General features: G+C 40.5%; 1 protein-coding gene across 1 annotated transcript; it reads right to left on the bottom strand.

Annotated features, from left to right (window-relative positions):
* Positions 1 to 1,385: 1,385 nt before the first annotated feature.
* On the bottom strand, positions 1,386 to 21,897 carry LOC122667715 (NADPH-dependent pterin aldehyde reductase). Its single transcript, XM_043864105.1, has 5 exons — positions 21,597 to 21,897; positions 13,081 to 13,150; positions 3,160 to 3,353; positions 2,898 to 3,070; positions 1,386 to 1,798 (listed from the first exon to the last, which is right to left on the bottom strand). Exons 1-5 carry the CDS (start codon positions 21,846 to 21,848, stop codon positions 1,729 to 1,731), a joined length of 759 nt encoding a protein of 252 aa, XP_043720040.1. The 5' UTR covers positions 21,849 to 21,897; the 3' UTR covers positions 1,386 to 1,728.
* Positions 21,898 to 22,224: the final 327 nt, after the last annotated feature.

Below are 22,224 nucleotides of genomic sequence, written 5' to 3'. Positions count from 1 at the left end.
ACTAATTCCAAATAATTAATTTACTTTGTAATCAAATTTCTTTGTTTTGAAATGTAAAATAAATTGGGAAAATGTTGGAGAGAGTTTGAGCTAAAATCGGATGATCTTTAGCTCAATAAGAACTCTTCAACTAAAACTTTTTTTTTTTGGGATGTCTTCTTCAACTTAAACTTAAGAATTTGTATTGGAGTAAAACACCCTCAACGTGGGCCAAGGTTAAATAAAAAAGAACAATAAGACAACAAAATTAGATAAGAATGGAGGGTGTTTTTCTCCTCAAACTTCGTTTTTCTGTTGTTCTTAAAATGAGATTGTGGGGATTTATTATTCTCCTGTTTTTTTTTATTTATAATTTTTTCTACAAACATTGAGGGTATCTTCTCCGTTTGAGTGAGATTGATGGAATTCCATTCTTTTCTTATTTTAGAGGGAAGACCTTGGTGCAATGGTAGTGTTTCTCCATTACCACCTCCATTACCACCTAGTGGTCGTGGATTAGTGTTGGGAAACAGTCTCTCCGTGAAGTGGGGTAAGGAGTACATTATGGGATCCAGATCTTCTACAGCGCAACTGCCCGCTCGGCCTGTGCTGCGCAAACACAGGCCGCTTGCAATGACTGCCTCACCCTCTCTCGGGCATGGGTAAGGCGGTCATTGCGTATGATCTTGTGTCTGTGCAGCACAGGCCGGACGTGGTAGTGCGCCGTAGAAGATTTGTTTCTGTACATTATGACCCTTCCCAAACCCTGCAGTGTGGGAGTCTCATGATGGGGTATGACCTTTTTTACTTTTTCCCTCAATTTTAAATAAAAATTTTACCATGGCAAAAGACTTGTTCAATCCATTTTCATTCCTTCCTCTACTGTCGCAGGAGTCGCACCATTGTTTGGAACCTTAGCAATCGCCACAGCAGGAGTTTTGATCGGCTGCAATTGAACTGCCTCCCAAAAAGGATCCATTGAAGAGAAACTTGCCTGATTAGATGTAAAATCATCATGGGAGTCAAAAACCCGAGAATTGCCATAATCTTCCATGATCGAACTCTTTTTCTTGATAGTGTAGTCATGTAGATGAATGGCAAAACCCATTATTTGAAAAACATACCCTTTTATCACTATTACCCATAAACGATCAGGTTCAGTCAGAATCTGACAATCCATTTTAATAGTAAGCTAACGGCATTCAGGGCATGACACAGGAGGTTAAGGGGGTCTTCTCAAGGGGGAGGAGAGAGGATGACACATGCTGGGCACCTGGGCGTATGCATAACCTTTTCCCTTCTGTTTTTATCCAAATGAGAGACTGGCAACCAAGAGTAAGACAATAGCTTACTTTAAGAGGGAAAAAAAAAAGCAGAGTACATGACTACCCTCCTTGTAATCTTTAACTGGATGCTTTTGAATGATATATTTTTTTGATTGAGCTCATGTTTATCAATATATTTACAGATGGCTAAATATATGCAGAGATATGACGGATTTTAATTTGTCAATTCAATCACAGTGAGAGATGAACACTAACATTTTGAGGTTACCTATAGTTGCTGCTTACTGCCACTTGACCCAAACATTGTTGGGAAAGAAAAAAAAAATCCAGCTCCTACATATTTGAAGGCTTCTCAGTCTAATTTATTTTTCCTAACCACTACATACATGAGAATTACATGAAGCACCAGCTCAATACATCTGCATCAAGGTTAGGTAAGTTGTTGGTGAGCTCATCTGGTATCTTATACCGTAAGAGATGCTCCATTGTCTACCGCTGTAAGGTTGAGTATCAAAGTAGCTGCCTTTGGAGCCCTGGTCAATACATGTACAAGAATGGCAAAGAAAACCAAGTTATACATTGGCGAAAAATTAAGGACCAAGTTTTCCTCCACCCATGGTGAATGGGATCCCATTCACCCCAGGGCAGTAGAGAGTGGGAGGGGCCATCACAAGGGTCTTTTGGGAAAATACGGAAACTCTGTTGGGGTTTGTGAACCCTAGGATGGTGGGTGAACCATCCTCTATGGGTAGAGGAAAACTTTATCCAAAAAAGAATGTAGTAAGCACATGAACTCTAACAAAACAATGTTGAAAGGAAACGAAGTGGTAGAACAAAGTTACACTACTCGCACAACAAATTATTATGAACATTCATTTCATGGTCATTTCATCAGGATCGCAACAGAAAACATAAAAGGATCTTAACTGATGAGATGGATTGTGGAGTCTGGACTAAGACATATTCTGAGCCCCCTCGATTCAATAATAAAATATATTGACAGGTTAGCTTTCTGAAATGAAGGATGCAGTTCATAGTTTTTTATTGGATTTTGCCAAAAAAAATAGAACCATCTTGACAGTGTGTGTGTGGGGGGGGGGGGGGGGACATGGAATGAAAGGAGGCTTGTTATTAGGAGAAATGGAAATATGGGAAAGTAACTTACAATTTGATGAAAAAAAGGGCGTACCCAGTGCACAAGGCTCCCGCCACTGCGGGGTCTGGGGAGGGTCATAATGTACACAGCCTTACCCCTGCTTCGCAGAGAGGCTGTTTCCCAACTCGAACCCGCGACTACTAGGTCGCAATGGAGCAACCTTGTCGTTGCACCGAAGTCCGCACTCTTAACTTACAATTTGATTACAATTTGATAACCTTTTTTTCTTTTTTGGGGGGGGTGGGGAAGACATGGAAAGGGAGGAGGCTTGTTATTTGGAAAAAATGGAAATTAGCTTCTCATTCCAATGGGACTTATGGGCCTGACTGAGGTTCAGGAAGGAGGTTTGGATTCTTTGGTTTCATGGACCAAGATTAGTGAGTTGACCACTAGCCATTCATTCAATTTCCAGTAGTCAAATAGGAAAAATGCCAAGTAGATAAAAGTTGTAGTGATGAAGAAGCAAAGATATTCACCAATGTTCTGGTGTCTCGTATAGGGAGGCTGACATGCCAAAGCATGATGCAAGCATGTCAGTGTTTACGACACCCGGACTAAGAGAAACAATTGCCATTCCAACGGGCAACTCCTTTGCTACTGACCGAGTTAGACCTTCAACAGCCCATTTTGAAGCACAGTATGGTGCAACCTGTCCAAATAATTTATATACCAGTAATTTAGCCATTTGAGTATAAAATATTGCTATGAAGCTACTATATAACATTTATCGTCACTTACCTGTGCAGCTGCAGATCTTCCCCAACCAGATGACATGTTGACAATAATCCCTTGCTTGTGTCCAACCATAAGGGGCAGGAAGTGACGGAGAATATTTGCTATCCCCTTTATATTAGTATCAATTACAGTATCAAACTCTTCCACTGGCACTTCCCATAACTTATTGTTTCTATTAATAGTTCCTGCATTGTTAACTGAAAGCTTTGCGAATTTCAGTCCCATTAGACATGGCAGTTTGAATATCGAATATAAAACAAAGAACCATGGAATCGCTTTCTTATCCATCACCATCATAAACAAGTAACAAAACCATAAAGGGATGCAATGAATGCCAAATTTTAGCGTACTTTGACTTGTGACAAGTAATGGAATGTAGAAAGATATGACACAAGAACATTGAAGCCCATGAATATTGCTTATGTTTCTCTCTCTCTCTTTCCTCACATGAAATGACCTCGCTGCCCCTATGTATGATACTGTTTCATCACACCTAGCTGGTAGGCTCCCTATGCCCCTAGCTCAAAGAACCTTCTCCAGAACTTTACTTGCTCCTCCCAAGGGAAAAGAGAGGAAGGGGGGCAAGGGTTCTGAAAAGAGGTCATTGAATGGAAAAAAAGCTCAAGGAAATCTCAAAAAAGATGAAAGAAAATCTATAGTTAGTTGGCCTAAAGCCAATCAGCTGGTTGAACTGGGCTATACTGGAAATGGCTAAGGCTAGGGGAGGAGGGGGTTTTGTGGAATGAAGTTATTATAGCGAAGTATGGAGTAAAGGAAGGGGTGTGGGAAATAGAGGAGGTCAAGGTTCCTATGGAGTTGGGGTGTGGAAGGGGCTATGGAAGATCACTCAGACATTCAGAACTGGGGTAAGGTTTTCTGTTTGGGATGGGAGCAAGGTGATGTTCTGGTATGATCATTGGTGTGGAGTGCCTCCATTTAAGGGGTTGATCCCTGATTTTTTTTTTTTTAAATTGCTTGGAGCACACAGAATCAGTGAAGGGGAGGAGAGTATGATCTCCTCACTTCAGAAGAAATTTGGAAGATTAGGAAGTGGGAAGGATGGTGCAGTTAATGCAAGTGTTGGAGAGTGCCAAACTATAAAAGAACAAGGGGGTGAGGATGTCAGGTCGTGGGGAGGGGGTCGGAGGGAAAAATCCCTTTTCACTTTATTGCATCAGGGAGTGCAAGCATTTCCTACAAGGTGATATGGAACAGGTGGGTGCCACCAAGAATCTGTTTCTTTATGTGATCGGTGGTGCTTGAGATTCTTACAATGGACAATCTTACCCAAACAGGATGGTCGGTTAGAATCTTTGTAACATTGTGATGAAGCATGGTAAAGTGGTTATCAACTTTTTATTAGCTGCAGTTTCACAATGGAGGTATGGAAAATTGTGCTATTGATAATGAGAGTCAGCTAGTATCTTTCCTAGATCTTTTATTGGTATATATATAGAAGGACCGAGTTTTCCTCAGGCCATGGCGAAGGAGGAAATCCTTCACCGATGTCCATCATTGCGGTTGGATGGGTGTCAGAGAACAGTGAAGGGCATTTCGGACCTCCAACAAACAGGTTGGGAAGAGTAATAATGACAGCAGATTCATGGGAGTTCCTTCACCGTGGGTGAAAGAAACCTTTCTCCTATATAGAATAAAAGAAACACATACTTTTGTGTCTTTGGAGAATCCAACACAGAGGTCGGATCAAAGGCCATGTGGATGGTTTCGAGTTGGCTTTCTGTGGTTCCAGAATTTAGTGGTGTCAATTCTTTTGCTGTATGCGACAGGGGAAATGATTTTGTGAATGCTTAACATTACTTGCAGTGCAGGCTTTCAATTTTCTGAATAGGAGGGGTTCATGGAGAGGGGGGGGGGGGGGGTGTCGTTTTTGGTGTATATCTTTTTTTGGCCTTGCCGGCCTTGAGGCATTGTATAGTGTCTAGCATACAGCACATGCTCTCTGTTTTGGTTTTTTTTTTTCGAATACTAAATTAGTTGAAGCCTTCAATGATTGCCTTTATGATATCAGTGTAAATGACTTAACATGGTCTGGCATGAATTTTACTTGGCAAATTAGAAGAAGTGTGAACCCCATAATTGCCTGTAAATTGGACAGAATCCTAGTCAATGAAGCTTGGTTATCCACCTTTCCATCTTCCCTTGTCTCATTTGACCTCCCCGGCATCTCGGATTATTGCCCCATATCTCCCCTCATCCAACCATACATATCCTTTGGTCCAAAACATTTCAAATACTTTGACCTGTGGTCCTCTCACCCAAACTTCTCCTCCACTGTCCAAACTGCTTGGGACAAACAGGTTCATGCCTTTTCCTCCCCTCTCATTTCCTTTGTCAGGAAACTCCGCAATGTCAAGAGTGCTCTCAAAGCCTTGAACTCCGAATCCTTCAGAAATATTTCCTTCTTACTTGCTGATTGTAGGTTCAAGCTCTCGGATATGGAAATTCAAAGTAGACACTCTTAATATCCAATTGGCTGAGGTAGAAAAGAGAACAGCTTTGGACCTTTCATCTTTGGTAGATCAGGAGGAGAGCTTTGTAAGGCAAAAAGCTAGAGTCAAACAGTTACAACTTACGACTGGGAGATACCAACTCACTGAACTCAGCCTTCTTCCACAGAAACTTGAAAGCTAGAACCAACTTCAACTCCATCTCCTTATTGCCCCAGATGGTTCCCTTATTACCTCAGTTGATGGCATCAAGACTGAAGCTATCCATTATTTCAAAGAGCTGTTCAGACCTCCTCCCCCTGCCCCTTTCAGCCCCCATTCTCGAGGACCTTCTAAACAAGTTCATCCTCACCTCCCTCCACAGCTCTCTTCAGGCTATCTGATGCAGTTAAGATTGTCCAATTGGGTCAATTGGGCCTAAGAAGACTTTATTTTGGCCCATAGTTGGGTTCTATAGACCTTACGCTTCTTATTTTTGGGTTTATTGATGTAATGGGCCTAATTTATAAAGTGGGGATAGTGTTATTACACGAGATTAGTAGTTAATTTGAGTGTTTGAGTTTGATTAGGATACTTAATAGCTAGATAGAATTCTGTTTTGAGTTTATTTATTTTATTGAATGTATTGGAGTGATTAGGAGTCCTTTTATGAGTCAAATTAGGAATTTTAGAAGGTCTATATATATGTAATACATCCCCCATCAATTAGAGATGATTTGAATAAAGAATGAGTTTTTTAAAGAGTTTGGTGCTGTTGAGCAGTGCATACGGGATTGGTGTCCCAAATCTGATCTATTCTCTTCTCTTCTGTTCTCTTCTTCTTTCTTCTTTCTCCCAAGAAGATCGATCTCATCTTTCTTCCCTTCCCTTCCCTTCCATCAATCTTATTTCTTCCCTTGACAATGCAGTTGCTTCCTTCATCTCATATTTGATTAAAGATTTGGTTATTGGGCCTATAATGTAGTCCTAGATAGGTAAGAGGCCTACTAGGAGCCAAACAACAGAATCAAATAACAAAAGGGGTTGCTGGCTCGAATGGACAACACTAGGATTTAGGTCAATTCCTAGGGTAAGGGTTGGATATTGGGAAAGGGGTTTATAGGGTATTAATGGGCAGGTCTAGGGGGTCAATATGGTATAAAAATAATAGGATTTGGGAAGGTTTTAAAATTCTGCAGTTTTGGACAGAATTGTGTTGCAGGTTTTGGGTTTTAATGGAGTGAAGGAATGGAGGGGATAAAGTAGAGACTAAGGGCTAGGGTTAAGGTCGAGTGTAGGGAGAGGTGTGGGGGATATAGGCTGGAAGTAGGGTTCGAAATTGATGGCCAGATCTGTAGTTATAAGGGAGTCCTAGTTGAAGTAGGAGTTGCAGGTTTAATGGAGATTAAGGTTTGATGGATGGAGGGGATTGTAGATTAGGTGTAAGTAGAAGAAGGTTTAAAATAAAAACAGATTCAAACTCACTATATTGCCGGAACAATGGCAGCAGCTTGATGACTTGAGAGAACCTCCCGATCTTCACAATGCAAGGAGTCGCAGGAGTCCACCCACCCTATCCACCTTGAGATCCACAAGGATATACACTCACAAAGAGCAGCAGCAATGGCAGCAAGCATAAAGCTAATTTTTATTAATCAAATTCGTGTTCAAGGCTTTGCCCCCTTACAACCTTATATAAAAGACTCAAAAATAGACTTTTACTCTAAAAAGGAAAGCCTTAACCCAATTCCTAACCTATTAGGTGACTTAAACTGACTAGGAAACTAAAATAGACTCAAAATAGAGTCCTAATGACTTAAAAACAACTTAAACTACTTAAAATAAAGAAGATTCCCTAGTAGCCAATAGGATATAAGAACCTCTTAGCCAATAGGATCACTTCACTTAAATTAAACCAATTGAACCAATTGGATGCAACCAATTTAAACCGGTTCAATTAAAAACACACAATAAAAACTAAGTATTGGGCTAATCCCGTATGCAACCTATATACCCCTATTTCAGGCCCACTAAAGTGGCCTATTACATAGAAAACCCTTGGGAACAAAGGCCCAACATATATATATCCCAACCCTACACTTATTCCCAATGAAACAAGCCCTATTTGATGATGAATCTGCATCAGCCTACTTGCATCTGAGATCCTTAATCTGGATTTTCGGATTGCATCACTATCCCAAATGAAGATGAGTTTCTTAAGGCAGTCCACTCCCTCAAGGCTAATAGAGCTCCTGGTCTGGATGGGTTCAGTATGGGTTTCTTTGATGTAGATAAGTCACCTAAAGGGTGTAATAAACTTTGGGTTGGGTCATATATGTATTGGGACTTTGATTCCATGGGTTTATTTTGTAATTGGCCAATTTAATGAGCCAAAAATATGGGTAGAAAGTAGGAACACAGGATTTGCTTCATTAGTTTAGTTAGAGTCCTATTCTGAGTCTGTCTTCTTTATTATTTCACTCTCTTAATCAGTTTATGTTACCTTATTAGTTAAGGATAGGGTTAAGCCTTTCATTTTTAGTGTCTAAGTCTACTTTTGAGTCTTTTATATAAGTTTGTAAGGGAGGCTAGCATTGTACACGAATTTCAATGAATAGAAAAGTTGCTTATGCAATGTTGAAAATCATGAGATAGGATGGGTGAGATGCCCAGGCTGAGATAGCCAACCCCACTTCCCATTCCCTTCCCCCATCCCCTTCCATCAGTTCTTGATTCCAAACCCTAATATATGTTAAATTGAGTTCAAGAGTGCTACAGGCTTCTGGGAGTTTCTTTACATCTTCAATATCATTCAATTGCAGCTCCAATGGCTTCAACATGTTATTAGTTTTGTGAGATTTTTTCTTTTGGGTATCTTTTGAGATCTCATCATTTTTCTCCAACTAATTTTGAGATCCCATTGCTCTCTTTCTTGTTCTCTGTAATTTTTTTATCATTTGAGTTCCCATTGTTCTCTTGGTTTCCTCGTATGATTTCTTGTTTATTGGAGGGTTTTCTATTTGATCCTGCCTGGGATTAGACCTATTCAGTTTCTAGTCTTACATTATTCTTCTCCTCCTATTGAAACATTGTTAAAGTTGACTTCATCAAGGCCATCCAGAGCTTCTTCTACAACCCTGGTCAGATCAAAGTTATAACATTCCTGTCTTGTTTCAAAGAAAAAAGGTGTAATGTAGTCCTAGATTGGTAGGAATCCAACTAGAAGCCAATAACCAGGATCGGATATGAACAGTTGGTGGAGGACCGGTAGGGGGGAAGGGAATCTGAAAAAAAAAAAAAAAAACAGAGTTGCAGGGAAGAGAGAAGAAATCACATAAGAAGAAGGGGGGTGGAGAAGAAGAAGATGGTCACACAACCATAGCTAAGCCATTGTACCTCACCGATAGTAATCAACAAAACTCAAAATTCTATTCATCAAATCTGCCACTTGCATGGTTACAAACTGGTATTTAAAGAAAATTAAAACCCCTAATTGTAATCTAAAACTAAAAATTAAATTCCTAAATTAACTCTACTATAATTAGCCTATTAAAACTAAAATATGGAAAGGACTCTACCACTAACTAGCCCATTTAAAATAAAAGATTACAAGATAAAATCCCAACTAATTAAAAACCTAATAAATAGCAGAGCAATCCTATTGGTACTAGGAGAACAGGGCAGAGTTGAGAGATCTGAGAACTTAGCCAATTAAATTCTAATTTTAGAATAAGAACTAAGAGAATATGATAACAGAAATAAACCCACAAAATTTCAGATCAATCTGAGCAGATTTGAGAGAACTATGATATGAATAAAGAAAGTAGCTCTAAAACAGGTATCACTTATATGAGTTAAGAACTAGAAGCTAGAACGCAGGATTGGAAAAAGACGAAAACATGATTAGGAATCCACCAAATCTGTGAAGAAAATCCAATCTTGCGCTAAGGAATCCTTAGCACTGCCAGAACTCCATCGAAGCACACCATGAATCCACAAGGTAACGGAAAGCATTCATTGCTAAAATAACTCAAACTTGTAGGCCTGAATGATTAGTTATGTAGATGTAGATATTTATGGAACTAATAAACTTCAATCCGAACCTATACTAACTAATAAAGTAAATCTCATATTCCTAAATACTGTCCCAATACAATGAAATCGCAAAACATATATAACCAAATCCAGAGTATATTTCCACAAATATAAGCCCAGTTCTGTGATTTTCCTGCATCACCCACCTTACGCACAATGGCTCTGGACTGAGGAATGGAATTCTAAAGCTCTTTGTTAGAGATACAGGTAGAGGAATGGAATTCTCACACTCTTTGGCAGATACAAGTGGTGGATATATTCAACTGGGCTTCTTTAAAGCAGATGAGATTCCCTCCAAGAACGTATTTTCATATGGATTACCGACCTTGACATGATCTTTTCCAGTTTGTCACAGAGATGGGTTCCTCCCGTATAAGTTGTCTAATATTCTGACAAAAATTCACTATTTTTTTTTGGAATTTGTTCTTTCTTCAATGGGACCATAAGATCAAGCAAACAGAGGGTGGTTGTAGATCAGCTAGCTCAGCCATTGCTTGGTTAATGCTATCTTCCTGCTGTCTTTAGTGCTTCACTTTTGTCTCAATCGGTCGTGTCCTGACTCAATTCATTCCCGTCCCTTCCTTGATCAAGATAGTGGCTGAGGTTGTTAAAAATAGGTAGAAGTAGGAGCAGAGTTCATTCAAGTTTGAAAGCCAGAGTCTATTCTATTTCAGTAGAGCAATTCCATACTGAAAATCTCTTCCTTTTCGAGTTGTTGCAGTAAATTCAGATCATTTCCCATCAGAAGGGGAGAGTTTTAGGATTGACGACTTATCCCTTCATTGACTTTGGCACTGGCCGTAAACAAAATGGCAGGTCAGGTGAATTCAATAATAGACGTCTGTTGGCATTCCGGCCTTCCATACCCTTTTAGAGGAGTTTGGAAATATTCCTTGCAGCTGTTTGAGAGGCAATGGATAATGCCATGTAATCTAGAAATCCTTATTTGACACTACAGGGAAAGATTTCCAGGAATCTAATTCCTTTCAGTTTTCTGGGTCTTATGGAAGGAAAGGAACAACTGATAATTCGAGGATGCTGATAATGATGAATATAACACAATTAGAAAGGTTAAACTTTTCCATAGGAAGAAAATTTTATCAAAAGAACCAAGACAAGAGGAAAATACAAGGGCCTCAACAGAGGACCAGAGAGCAGCCGATCGTGGCAGAAACCTAGCCAACTTCCCAAACCAACAATCTGACCAGGCTCTAACCAACAGAGTAGACTTGGGAAAGAAGCATAAACAGCCAAAATGCAGAAAACAGAAAAGTTATAATAGTAAAAAAGCTAAAAATAGAGGAGAAATTACAACCATCCCACCTGAAGACCAAAATCAATTACCTGCATCTGACTCGTGACAACTCATCCTTGCAGAGAAGTCAACTGCCCAGATTCATTTCTCAAGATTAGAACCTTTGCCAACCAGGCATTACTCTTCCACATTCCATGTTCACCATTCTCCTAATAGCCTTCCAACATAACATAAGAGTGGCCACAATAACATGTACTCCCTCCATTGAACAGAATCACTAGTAATGTAAGTAACTTCATTAAACTTCTCCTCTCCCCACAGTCCCCTCTCACAACACTTGAACTTCTTTTTGAATTGGTTGGTCATCCCTACAGGAAATATCTCCAACTTCTACTGCATATCCTGCAGTTACATTGATGCTTGGACCTCAAAACCCTCCAATTCCACCTCTTCATCCACCTAGTCTTCCTCCAAATTGCTGGACTATTCATCCAGGTCAGCCACCTAAGAAGAGATATTGATGTATTGGAGAACCAATTTGGTTTTATACCAAGGAGATCCACGACAGAAGCTATTTACCTTCTAAGGAGACTTATGGAAATTTTTAGAGCTTAAAAAGGAACTTCCATATGATCTTTATCGACCTAGAAAAGGCCTATGACAGAGTCCCTAGAGAGTTCATTTGGCATGTCCTAGGGAAGAGAAGGAGCACAAGAAACTATGCGGATATAATTAAGGACATGTATGAGGGCATGGTGACGAGTGTCAGAACTGCAAAGGGCCAAAGTAGTGAATTCCCAATTACAATTGGGTTACACCAAAGATCAGCTCTAAGCCTTTATTTGTTTGCACTCATCATGGATGATCAAACCAGGCACATCCAAGATGAGGTCCCTAAATGCTATTCCCGGATGATATTGTTTTGATAGATGAGATAGTGGAAGGGATTATGGAGATCAAGCTTGGAATCAAGAGGTTTTAAGTTAAGCAGAACCAAGACAGAATATATAATGCGTTACTTCAATTAAACCAGGAGAGGTAATGAAGTGATGAAACTTGAGGAGCGAGAGCTACCACAAAGTGAATGCTTTAGATACTTGGGGTCAACCTTTAACAAAGAGGGTGATATAGAGAATGATATTTCCCACAGAATTAAAGTAGGATGGATGAAATGGAGAGGTGCATCGAGAGTATTATGTGACAAACGCATGCCTGTTAAGCTTAAGGGAAAATTCTACAGGACAGTAATAAGACCAGTTATGACATATGGGGCGACATGTTAAGAGTAATATAGATAAGATGAATGTAGCGGAGATGAGGATGTTGAGAAGGATGTGCGGCAAGACCAGGAGAGATAAAATAAGTAATGACTCTAATAGAACCGAATTGGGAGTTGTACCAATCAAGGACAAACACCGTGAGAGCCGCTTGAGGTGGTAAGGTCATGACAACAGAGACCCATGGATGCACCAATAAGGAGTGACCAGATTCAGTTTGATGGAGCATAAAGAGATAGGGGCAAGCCTAAAATGGCTATTGGAGAAGTGGTAAGAAAGGATATGCATGTGGTAGAGCTCAACTCTAGTATGACCGCGGATAGAGGTGTTTGAAGGACAAGAACCCATGTAGCCGACCCCTTGTAGGGGGATGTTTTGGGGATACTGCTTTGACTACGGTTTTGACTTCTTCCTTTACTTATTTTCCTTCTTAGTTTTTTTTACTTCTCTTTTTTCTACTATTGTCATAGCCTCTATCGGATCCATGTAGCCGACCCCATTTAGTTGGGATAAGGTTATGGTTGTTGTTGTTGTTGCGTAGCCCCATGCCTTCATTGTCACCTTGCTTTGCAAAGGACTTCGCCAAGTCACAGGTGCAATGTAGCCTATGGTATAAGGATGCCTACTTAAATGTTTAGTCATATCAGCTATGCAAAGATAAAATCTAGATGTCATAATTATATCACTGCGCTTTTAAACGAGTCTAGATGTAAATAATAGCCCATCAGTTTTTCCAGGGGTATTAGTGCAAGATGTCAAAACAGATTTTACCAAAAATGTATACGATGCTGTCTTCCTAAAAAATATGAAAGTAAAGGGAAAGCAATTATATCTGCATCAATTGCATTACCTATAATATCTGGAACAACATTTGCTTCCATCACGGCACGCGCCAACTCCTGCACGCTGCTATCTGACTTCTATAGAAAGTTAAAACAGTGTTAGTTGTTGAGCTATACAGCCAAAGGGCACTTCTGAGGCTACTGAAACACCCTCCATCCACCCCCACCCAAAAAAAAAGAAGAAGATGACGATGAAATAGTCAAAATAAACTACACACATTACTCAATAAAACCCTTATAGACGTTTTCTTAGAAATAAAAAAAAAATAAAAAAATACAAGAATATGAAAATATTTACTAAGAAAAGGGTTAAACTTCAAATTTGGTATCACTATGTAATATTTGAATGTTATACTACATTCAACCTAATTAGGCCAAAAAATATATTAGAAATTAGATAATAATATATAATAGTGAGACAAAGCTCTGACGTTCCATCTCCCTCCCTCCCATTCCCCGATGCGACTCTCCCCTGCCACCTAACCCCCCATCCACTTTTCTCTCCCTCTCCACCCTTTCTTTTCTTCTCTCTCACGCTTCATCTCCCTTAACTCACCCTGGAGCGGATTTGACGGTCCAACTGGTTGTTGACGGTATTTAAGGGGCTCTCCCCTCAGACCCCAATCTTTTCCTATTCCAGTCCCTTGCTCCCCCCCCTCTTTTTCTCTCTTAACGCTCTCCCCCCCCCTTCTCACTTAATGTTTGCGATTAGGGTTTCCCCCTACCTTGTGCTACCCCTGCTCCAACCTCATCTGGCTACAGGTGCTCTTGCTGGTTCTGGACGCCCTCTCTTCTAACTCGACATTCTGGTTTGTTGATGCTCCTCTTAGCTCAACTCCGTGCTCTTTGCTCTCGAGCTTTGTAGCACTGCTTTGTGTACACGCTTAACTTATTCTGGTGTTTTATACCTGCTTAGCTCCTTGAGCTTATCTACCTAATCCTGTTAGACTCTTGTCTTAGCTTCTCTGAAGCCCAGGCTAACTCCATTGTAAGTATCCCCCCATCCCTCTTATTTTCTAATAATTTCTTCTTCTTGTTTCTCTGTGTTCCAGATCCGGTTCTAACGTTCTATCACTATGTCGTCTAGTCACTCGGGTTCCCATCACCGTTCTAGTTCAAAGAGACCAACTTGTAGTAGTCCTCAACGTTTTGAGAGACGCAACAATCTCTCCTCCTTCTGGAAATCTGACTCTCAGAATATCAAACCCCGGAACCATGCGCACTACCATCTGCAAGACCAAACCTTTCACGGCTATTCGATTGGCTTCCTGATGCAGATCCTAGCCTCCTCGAATTGAAGAAGCCACCCTAAACCTAGGGTTTTAGTAGGAGCCTTAGTTTAGTTTAGTTTATTTCCATACTTAGTTTTTATTTTGTGTTTTTAATTGAACCGGTTTAAATTGGTTGCATCCAATTGGTTCAATTGATCTAATTTAAGTGAAGTGATCCTATTGGCTAAGAGGTTCTTATATCCTATTGGCTAGTAGGGAATCTTCTTTTATTTTAAGTAGTTTAAGTTGTTTTTAAGTCATTAGGATTCTATTTTGAGTCTATTTCAGTTTCCTAGTCAGTTTAAGTTAGCTAATAGGTTAAGGATTGGGTTAAGCCATTCCTTTTTAGTGTCTAAGTCTAATTTTGAATCTTTTATATAAGGCTCTAAGGGGTCCAAGTATTGAAGACGAATTTTGATCAATAAAAAAAACTCAGCTTTATGCTTGCTGCCTTTGTTGCTGCCTTTGCTCCATCGTGACTGTGCCTTGTGAGTAATATCAAGGTGAAGGGATTGGTGGACTCCGATCGACTCCTTGCATCTTGTAGATCGGGAGGTCCTTCTTCTTATTCAATCGAGCTTCTTCAAGCTGCTGTTGCTGCCTTTGAAGGAGATCAAACCAGTAAGTAATTTTAATTTCCTGCATAAATCCTTCCCCCCTTCATCCTCTAACCTAATCCACACCCCCCTCCATCCATCAACCCTAATTCTCCATTAAACCTGCACTCCTACCTCCACTAGGATTCCCTCATAACTTCAGATCTGTCCATCAGTTTCAAACCAAACTTCCAGCATACAACCCCCACACCTCTCCCCACACTCGATCCAAAATCCAGCTCATAACTCCCACTGTATCCCCTCCATCTCCACTCCATTAAACCCAAAACCTGCAACTCAATTCTGTCCAGAATTGCAGAATTTGAAAACCTTCCCAAATCCTATTATTTATATGCCATAAAAGCACCCTAGACCTGCACATTAAAACCCCATAAACCCCATTGCCATTGTCCAACCCTAACCCTAGTTTTGACCTAAATTAGTAAACCCTAACCCAATTGGCCAGCCCTTGTGTGTGACCCCATTACCCTGGCTCCTAGTGGGACTACTCCTACCTAGGACTACATTACTTCCCCAAACCAGATAGGGAGGCCCTCTGTGAAGCTTTGCGAAGGATATGGGAACCTCTCGGCACCATCTTTATCAAATGTTTTGATCGAGGCTGTTTTTCAGTGGAATGTGAGTCTGAGGCCAAAAGGGACAACATCTTGCTTCGCTCTCCCTGGTGGTTCAAAAAGCTTCTCCTCCATCTGGTCCTCCATGATGTCGAAGACCCCTACTACGCCTTTGAAAGGGACTTTGCCCCCTTCTGGATTCAAATTCATGGGATCCCATCCTCTTGTTACAGCGTTGGGGCGATTCGCCAAGCCATCTCTTGTGTTGGCCGTGTCTTGGACTTTAACCTCAACCTTGTTGAGTTGGGTTTGCCTATCGACTCAGCAAGGGTCAAAGTTCTTTTTAAAAAAAGAAGATCCAGATGTGTGACTTCAAAAATCCGAGATGCTAGTGGCGTCAGCTTTCCTGTCACTCTTTGGTATGAGCTGTTCGACCTCTGTTTCTGTTGCGGTTATATTTTCCATGACATGGCCCACTGTCCTTTTTTTAGAGGATCCCCGAACCTTAAGTTGCCCCAACTCGGCTTCTATAACAATGCACTCACCCCTCCACAATGGTGAATTTTGCACAAGGATTGGTGAGCAAGGTTCTACCTATTTCGACTAGGTCCTAGTCTTCCTTAGACAAGGATATCTCCCACAGTCCCAGCTAGCCATCGACTACTGTGGAATTTGCTGAATCCCAATCTCAGCCGTTGGACTCCACCGCTATTGGTTCCTCTACCAATCTGATGGACTCTTTGCCTCTCATGGATGCTGGTTTTACTCTTGGTGTTAATGATATTAATGATATCATGCTCTCTGATCTCCCAAAGGATTTCCAAAGCCCTCCGCGTCTCTATTCTCCATTGTTGAGGACCTCAACTGGCAGCCATTGCTTGTCAATACAGTCCTCCGACAGACTTCTCTGCAGAATGACATGGTTAACACTGCCCCTGTGTATTCTTCTAGAACCTCCATGGCAGAAGGTGTCTTGCAAAATTCGGGTACCTTTCCTCACCAGTCTGTATTTGTGGGGCATACTATGTCTGGCACGAGCCCAGGTTCTGGTCGTCCACTTCGCGATGGAGTTAAGAGCATGGATCCTTCTTTCCACTTCCTTAGGAACCTAAGCCTCCTCCCATGTTCAAAGAAAAGAAAATGTATCTTTCTTGATTGGCCCTCCCCCGTGTTTTTCGATTTTGAAAAAATCAAGGTCTTTCTTACCAACTCTCTGGAAGCCTCAGCTGATCTGCCCTCCCTACTCTCCCTGGTGAAGGACTGGTTCTCGAAACTCTCTATTTCTGAGTCTGAGAAAATTTCTTTCAATGTTACATCTAGAGCTCCGCCCTACACTGTCAGCGAACCACTGGACCGACTAGATCCATTCCAGGTAAGTTCCCATCTCTTACACTCCAATTTTCACAATTTCTTTATTGTTTATTTTGCAATCTTTCTCAGTTTAGTCTTATTCTGGTTTCTTCTGAATTCAAAAGCCCGTAAGCACGCATTTGTGCCTCGAAGGTGATCTGTCTGTCTATTATCGTGTTTGGTTTGTGTTGTTTAAAAAAAATAAATTATCAGCTTCTGTTTCCCCATCTTTATATTGCTTATGTATGTTATCTGTTCTATCTCTCCTGCTTTTCATCATGATATTATTCTCATGGAACGTTAGGGGGCTTAACAGCCAATTCGCAAGAAAATGTTTGACTTATCATGTGCGCAAAATCAAACCAGATTTGATTTTCTTGTGTGAGATTAAATGCAAGGATCACGACAATATTCACATTCTCTACCTTAAAGACAACTATGCATCCTTGGGGCATATTAACAGTAAAGGATCTAAGGGCTTAAGTGGAGGACTGTGGGTTTTAGCCAACCCAAATTTGAATGTGTCTTCAATTACCTCAAATTCTCATTTTTTTGCTCTCCTTATAAATGATTCTCGAGGTCCCCCATGGCATTTAATTTTTCTCTATGCCCCCCCTCATCCATCTCTTCGTCTAGCCTTCTGGAATTTCCTCTATACAATATATGTTCAATTTAATGGGAGATTTTAATGAAGTCTTATCACAAGATGATAAACTGGGTGGTACACCATTTCTCAATCACATCTCATCCCAAACTTTATCCTCCCTTTTCGCTTCTCATTCATTAGAAGCCATTCCTTTACAGGGGTCACCCCTCACCTGGTCAAACAAACAAAAACCCCCAAAATTGATTAAAGAAAGCCTTGACCGTGCCGTAGCCTCATATCCTTCGCACCTCTCTTTTCCCAAGGCTTCCCTTCATAAATTACCATCACCGGGATCAGATCACAATCCTATCTATCTTATTACTGATCCAACCACGAGGAATTTAAAAAAATTATTCCATTTCCAATTTGCATGGACTCATCGTTAATCTTTTCTGCTTTTCAAAATGGAAAGTCCTTGAACCTGGGAATTTCCAGACTAAATTGATAAACTTTGGAAGACTTCATTCCCAGTGGAACAAGACTGTTTTCAGACATTTGGAGTCTCTGAGGGAAAAATACTTCACTCTATTTGTCCAATTAGAAGACTCCCCTAACACAGAGGATGCTTCCTTGGTTGGACCTATCACATACTGCATCCAAACTCAAATGGATTTTTAATGCCGAGGAAGCTTTTTAGCTTCAGAAATCCAGACATGCTTATATCAAAGACGGTGACAGAAAAACCAGGTATTACCACTCTGTCGCTAAAACCAATTTAAGAAAAAGATGCATTACATTCCTCCTCGACCCCTTGGGCAATCAGGTCTTTGATCCTCATGGAATAACCAACATCTTCTCTGATCATATGTCCCAGATTTTTAAAACGCCCCACCCCCTAGATTCCAGTTTTATAGAGTCTTTTTAATAATTGCATGGATACTAACACTGCTGGTTACCTTTCTTCATTACCATCCGAGGAGGAAATTAAGAATGCAACTTACTCTATTGGAGCATTCAAGGCCCCAGGTTCAGATGGTTTCCAAGCTTGTTTCTATCACAGATTTTGGGATGTGATCTCCTCTGATATTGTGAATATGATTACACATTGTAATCACACTCTCATTTGCATGATTCCTAAAAAGCTAATGCCACATCGGCTTCAAACTCCAGGCCTATTAGTTTATGCAATGTATCTTACAAAATCATAGCAAAGATATTGGCTAATAGGCTTAAGAGTATCCTCCCCTCAATTATCTCCCCTTGTCAGGAAGCCTTTTTATCGGGCCGCCAAATCTCAGATAATATTGCCATTGCCCAAGAGATATTTCACTATCTCAATAACAAGAACGACAAGAAAGGGTATGTGGCAATTAAGATCGACATGGCCAAAGCATATGACCACGTGGAATGGTCCTTGATCCGTAACTTATTTAGATACCTAGGATTTTCCTCCAATTGGGTATCTCTCATTCATTCCCTCATTACCTCCTCTTCCTTCTCCTTCAAAATTGAAGGTAGTCCCTTTGGGTATCTGAAACCAGAAAGAGGCCTTCCTCAAGGATGTCCCTTAAGTCCATATCTCTTTCTTCTTGCTATGGAAGTTCTCTCAAGATTTGTTGCAGTATATAGAGATCTAGGGACTTTCAAAGGGATCAAGGTCGCAAGAGATGCTCCTGAAATTACTCATCTTTTATTTGCAAATGACACCTTTGTCTTATGTAGGGCGACAGATGATGATATTTTGACTATCAAGTCCATTTTAGATATGTTTTCTGACATTACAGGTCAAGAGATCAATTTCTTAAAAAGTGAGATATATTTCAGCAGAAATGTCTCTGAATTCAACTCACCTTGGTACAAGATTATGTCCTTCCCGCTCCAAAGTCAAGGACTTGGAGTTCATTGTGAAAAAGGTACAATCTAAACTCTCAAACTAGAAATCTGGTTTTTTATCTTATGCTGGTAGGAAAATTTTGGTACAATCTGTGCTTGCTTCAATTCTTTCATATCTGATGTCATGCTTTTTTTTCCAAGGAAAATATGTAATACTCTAGATTCCATTTGTCTTCGTTTTTGGAATGGCAATGTTGGATCCAATAGAAAGCTTCACCTAATTGGTTGGGATAAGGTGTGTTCTCCAACTTCTACTGGACTAGGCCTTAGGAGAGCTTTGACCCATAATCAGGCTTTAATTCTAAAATTAGGATGGAGGCTGTTAAATGAGAATTGTTCAACCTGGGGCCCTGGGCAAAAATTCTTAAAGCCAGGAACTTTCCCATAACATCTATTTTTTATCCAAAGACTCTTAAAAGAAAGGGTTCTTGGACTTGGAACAACATATGCTCTATGCTTCCAACCCTCAAATCTATGGTGTGGAGGAAAATTGGGGATGGAAACAATACAAGCTGCCATAGTTGTCAAGGCATCAACTGGGCGATGCCTAGGCGTCCAAGCGGCTTGGACGCCTTAGCCACTTAGTTGGTGTCGCCTTAAATTTGGACACTCTCCAACGCCTTGGGTCGCCGAGCCGCCGTGACAACTATACAAGCTGCTGGTTTGATCCCTGGATCCCTACAATCGCGGGGAAGTCTTTACCACAATCATTGCCTCCTTCAACCTCTATTCTTTCTGTTGGGAATCTTATTTCATCCTATAATTGGAACTCAGATTTACTCACGCAATCATTTCCTACTGTGTTTATTGATGAAATTTTAAAAATTCCTATTTCAGATAATGATGACCAATGGAGATGTACCCTTTCTAGTACCGGAAGGTTTTCCACACAACAGGCTGCAAAGTTCCTTTCTAATAAGCATTATAGCCCCATCCATGCAATATGGTGGCTATTTTTCTGTAAAATTAAGATACATCCAAAATTTAAAATGTTCTTTTGGCATGTGTTTAATGCAGGATTGCCTGTCAAAGCAACGATCTCGAAATGGATGGCGATCGATTCTACATGTGTTTTATGTGGTTCTTGTGATGAGTCCATGTGGCACCTTTTTCTATCATGTGATTGGACTAAGCATGTATGGGCATCTGGCCCTCTCGGATTGAGAACAGAGCTTCTCTCCAGCCCTTCTATAGCACGACTGTGTGTCTCCCTTTTTCTCTCAAGAGCTTTGGGTAAACAATCTTCTTATTGGTTTTTTTCAGTTTTTATTATTACCTGTTTTTATATTTGGGTTGTAAGGAACAATGTGGTCCATGGATCGGCTAGAGCTTATCCTCATTTCATCTTGCGGTCTGTAACTAAATGGCTTGGTGGCATGAACATTCATCCCCCATCCCTATTACCTAACACTTCTATTGATGACTCAATTATTACAAATGACTACAGTCTATCCAAATATGCATCTAACCTTGATATCCATTGCCCTGTTTTAATCTGCTCTGGCATTTCTGACCCGCAACTAAGATTAACCGATTGGGCTTTTGGCATTTTGATAGCTGACCAGAAAGTTCTAACTTCTGCAGGTTACCATACTACTTCAGATAAGGCGGTCGCAGAGCTTATTGGAATAGTGGAGGAATGGAAAGCAGCTAGACAATCAGGAATCACAACAAAAGAAGTCTAGTGCACCAACAAAGAGTTGAACAGCTACCTTAATCCCTCTCATAATGTCAAAATTCCCTGGAACTTAATTTCTACTTACCTAGAATTAGCAGACTTAACTTCTAACTTCTCCATGACTTTTTTCAAACTATGTATTGATGATCACTTGCATCAGTTGTCAGGACATCTAGCTATCAAGGCCATTGCGGATAAATGTGCTACTCCCCCAACCTCTGTAAATATTTCTGGTTATTAATAGATTTTCTTTCTTTCTCGTAATATATATATATATATATATATAACAGTGGCAAGTAGAGTGGGTTCAGGAAAACAATCAGCAATTCCGACACTCAACGACCCATGAAAACAATAACCCTATAAATAATTCGCATAACCTAACCAAATGACAGAAAGAAGGTTCGTGTGTGAGGGGAAGAAACGATAATAATCATCAAGGACAACAACATTTTCAGAAAATTAACAACACCAGAACTAAACATGCCCATTAATGAGAAGAAACCAAGTGCATAATTGAAATTTTGCTCTGAACAGAAAAAATTTAAGAAGGGAAAAGGAAAAGAGAGGTGTACCACATCGACTTTCATGAGGAGATGCTTAGAGGAAGATGGGTTGTTCTTGTTGTTGTCCTGTGGCTGTGAAGAGGAGAGATCTTCTAAGAGGGAGTTGAGCTTATCTTGCGCTCTTGAGCATCCAATAACGGTGTGGCCTTTATTGGCCATCTCCACTGCGAGGGCTCTGCCAAGCCCTCTGCTCACGCCCGTTATCAGTATGGTTTTGGGGATTCTGTTCCTAATCCCCATGGCTACTGCTGTTGATGCCATTCTGTTCTGATTTCGCTTTCTTTCTCTCCTTGTTTCGTTTTTGTTCCTGCGGGGGTTTCCCTCCTTTATTTGCCTTTTTCTTGTTGATATTTGGATACCACGAGACGAGAGCCGCGAGACATTAGCACGGATGGGTTCGCAAATCGCACAATACAACGAGTTTGCCCTCACATGAGGTACTATTTTTTGACCGTTGGATTGGTATTGCTAGAAAATCTTTGATAATATTGATTGATGTTGGAATTTAAGGTTTGGAAGGCACCAATTTGCCACTTGGCAAGCATCCAAGTAAAGTTCTATAACCTTCCGGAAATGCTGCTTTCTCAAGGTGGTGGGGATAGGATCTTGGTTGATCCAAACCTTGTCCATTGGCTAT

The sequence above is a fragment of the Telopea speciosissima genome, chromosome 7 (genome assembly GCF_018873765.1).
Source record: "Telopea speciosissima isolate NSW1024214 ecotype Mountain lineage chromosome 7, Tspe_v1, whole genome shotgun sequence".
Lineage (NCBI taxonomy): Eukaryota > Viridiplantae > Streptophyta > Magnoliopsida > Proteales > Proteaceae > Telopea > Telopea speciosissima.
This window is presented reverse-complemented; position numbering and strand designations above follow the sequence as displayed.

Bases quoted from the DNA above. Each gene is read 5' to 3' on its own strand.
- LOC122667715 (XM_043864105.1), bottom strand. From the start codon at position 21,848: ATGGCATCAACAGCAGTAGCCATGGGGATTAGGAACAGAATCCCCAAA. The intron at 3,071-3,159 runs GTAAGTGACGAT...TTATTTGGACAG, and splicing joins GAAGATCTGCAGCTGCACAG to GTTGCACCATACTGTGCTTC. The intron at 1,799-2,897 runs GTGAATATCTTT...TGTATTGACCAG, and splicing joins TACGAGACACCAGAACATTG to GGCTCCAAAGGCAGCTACTT.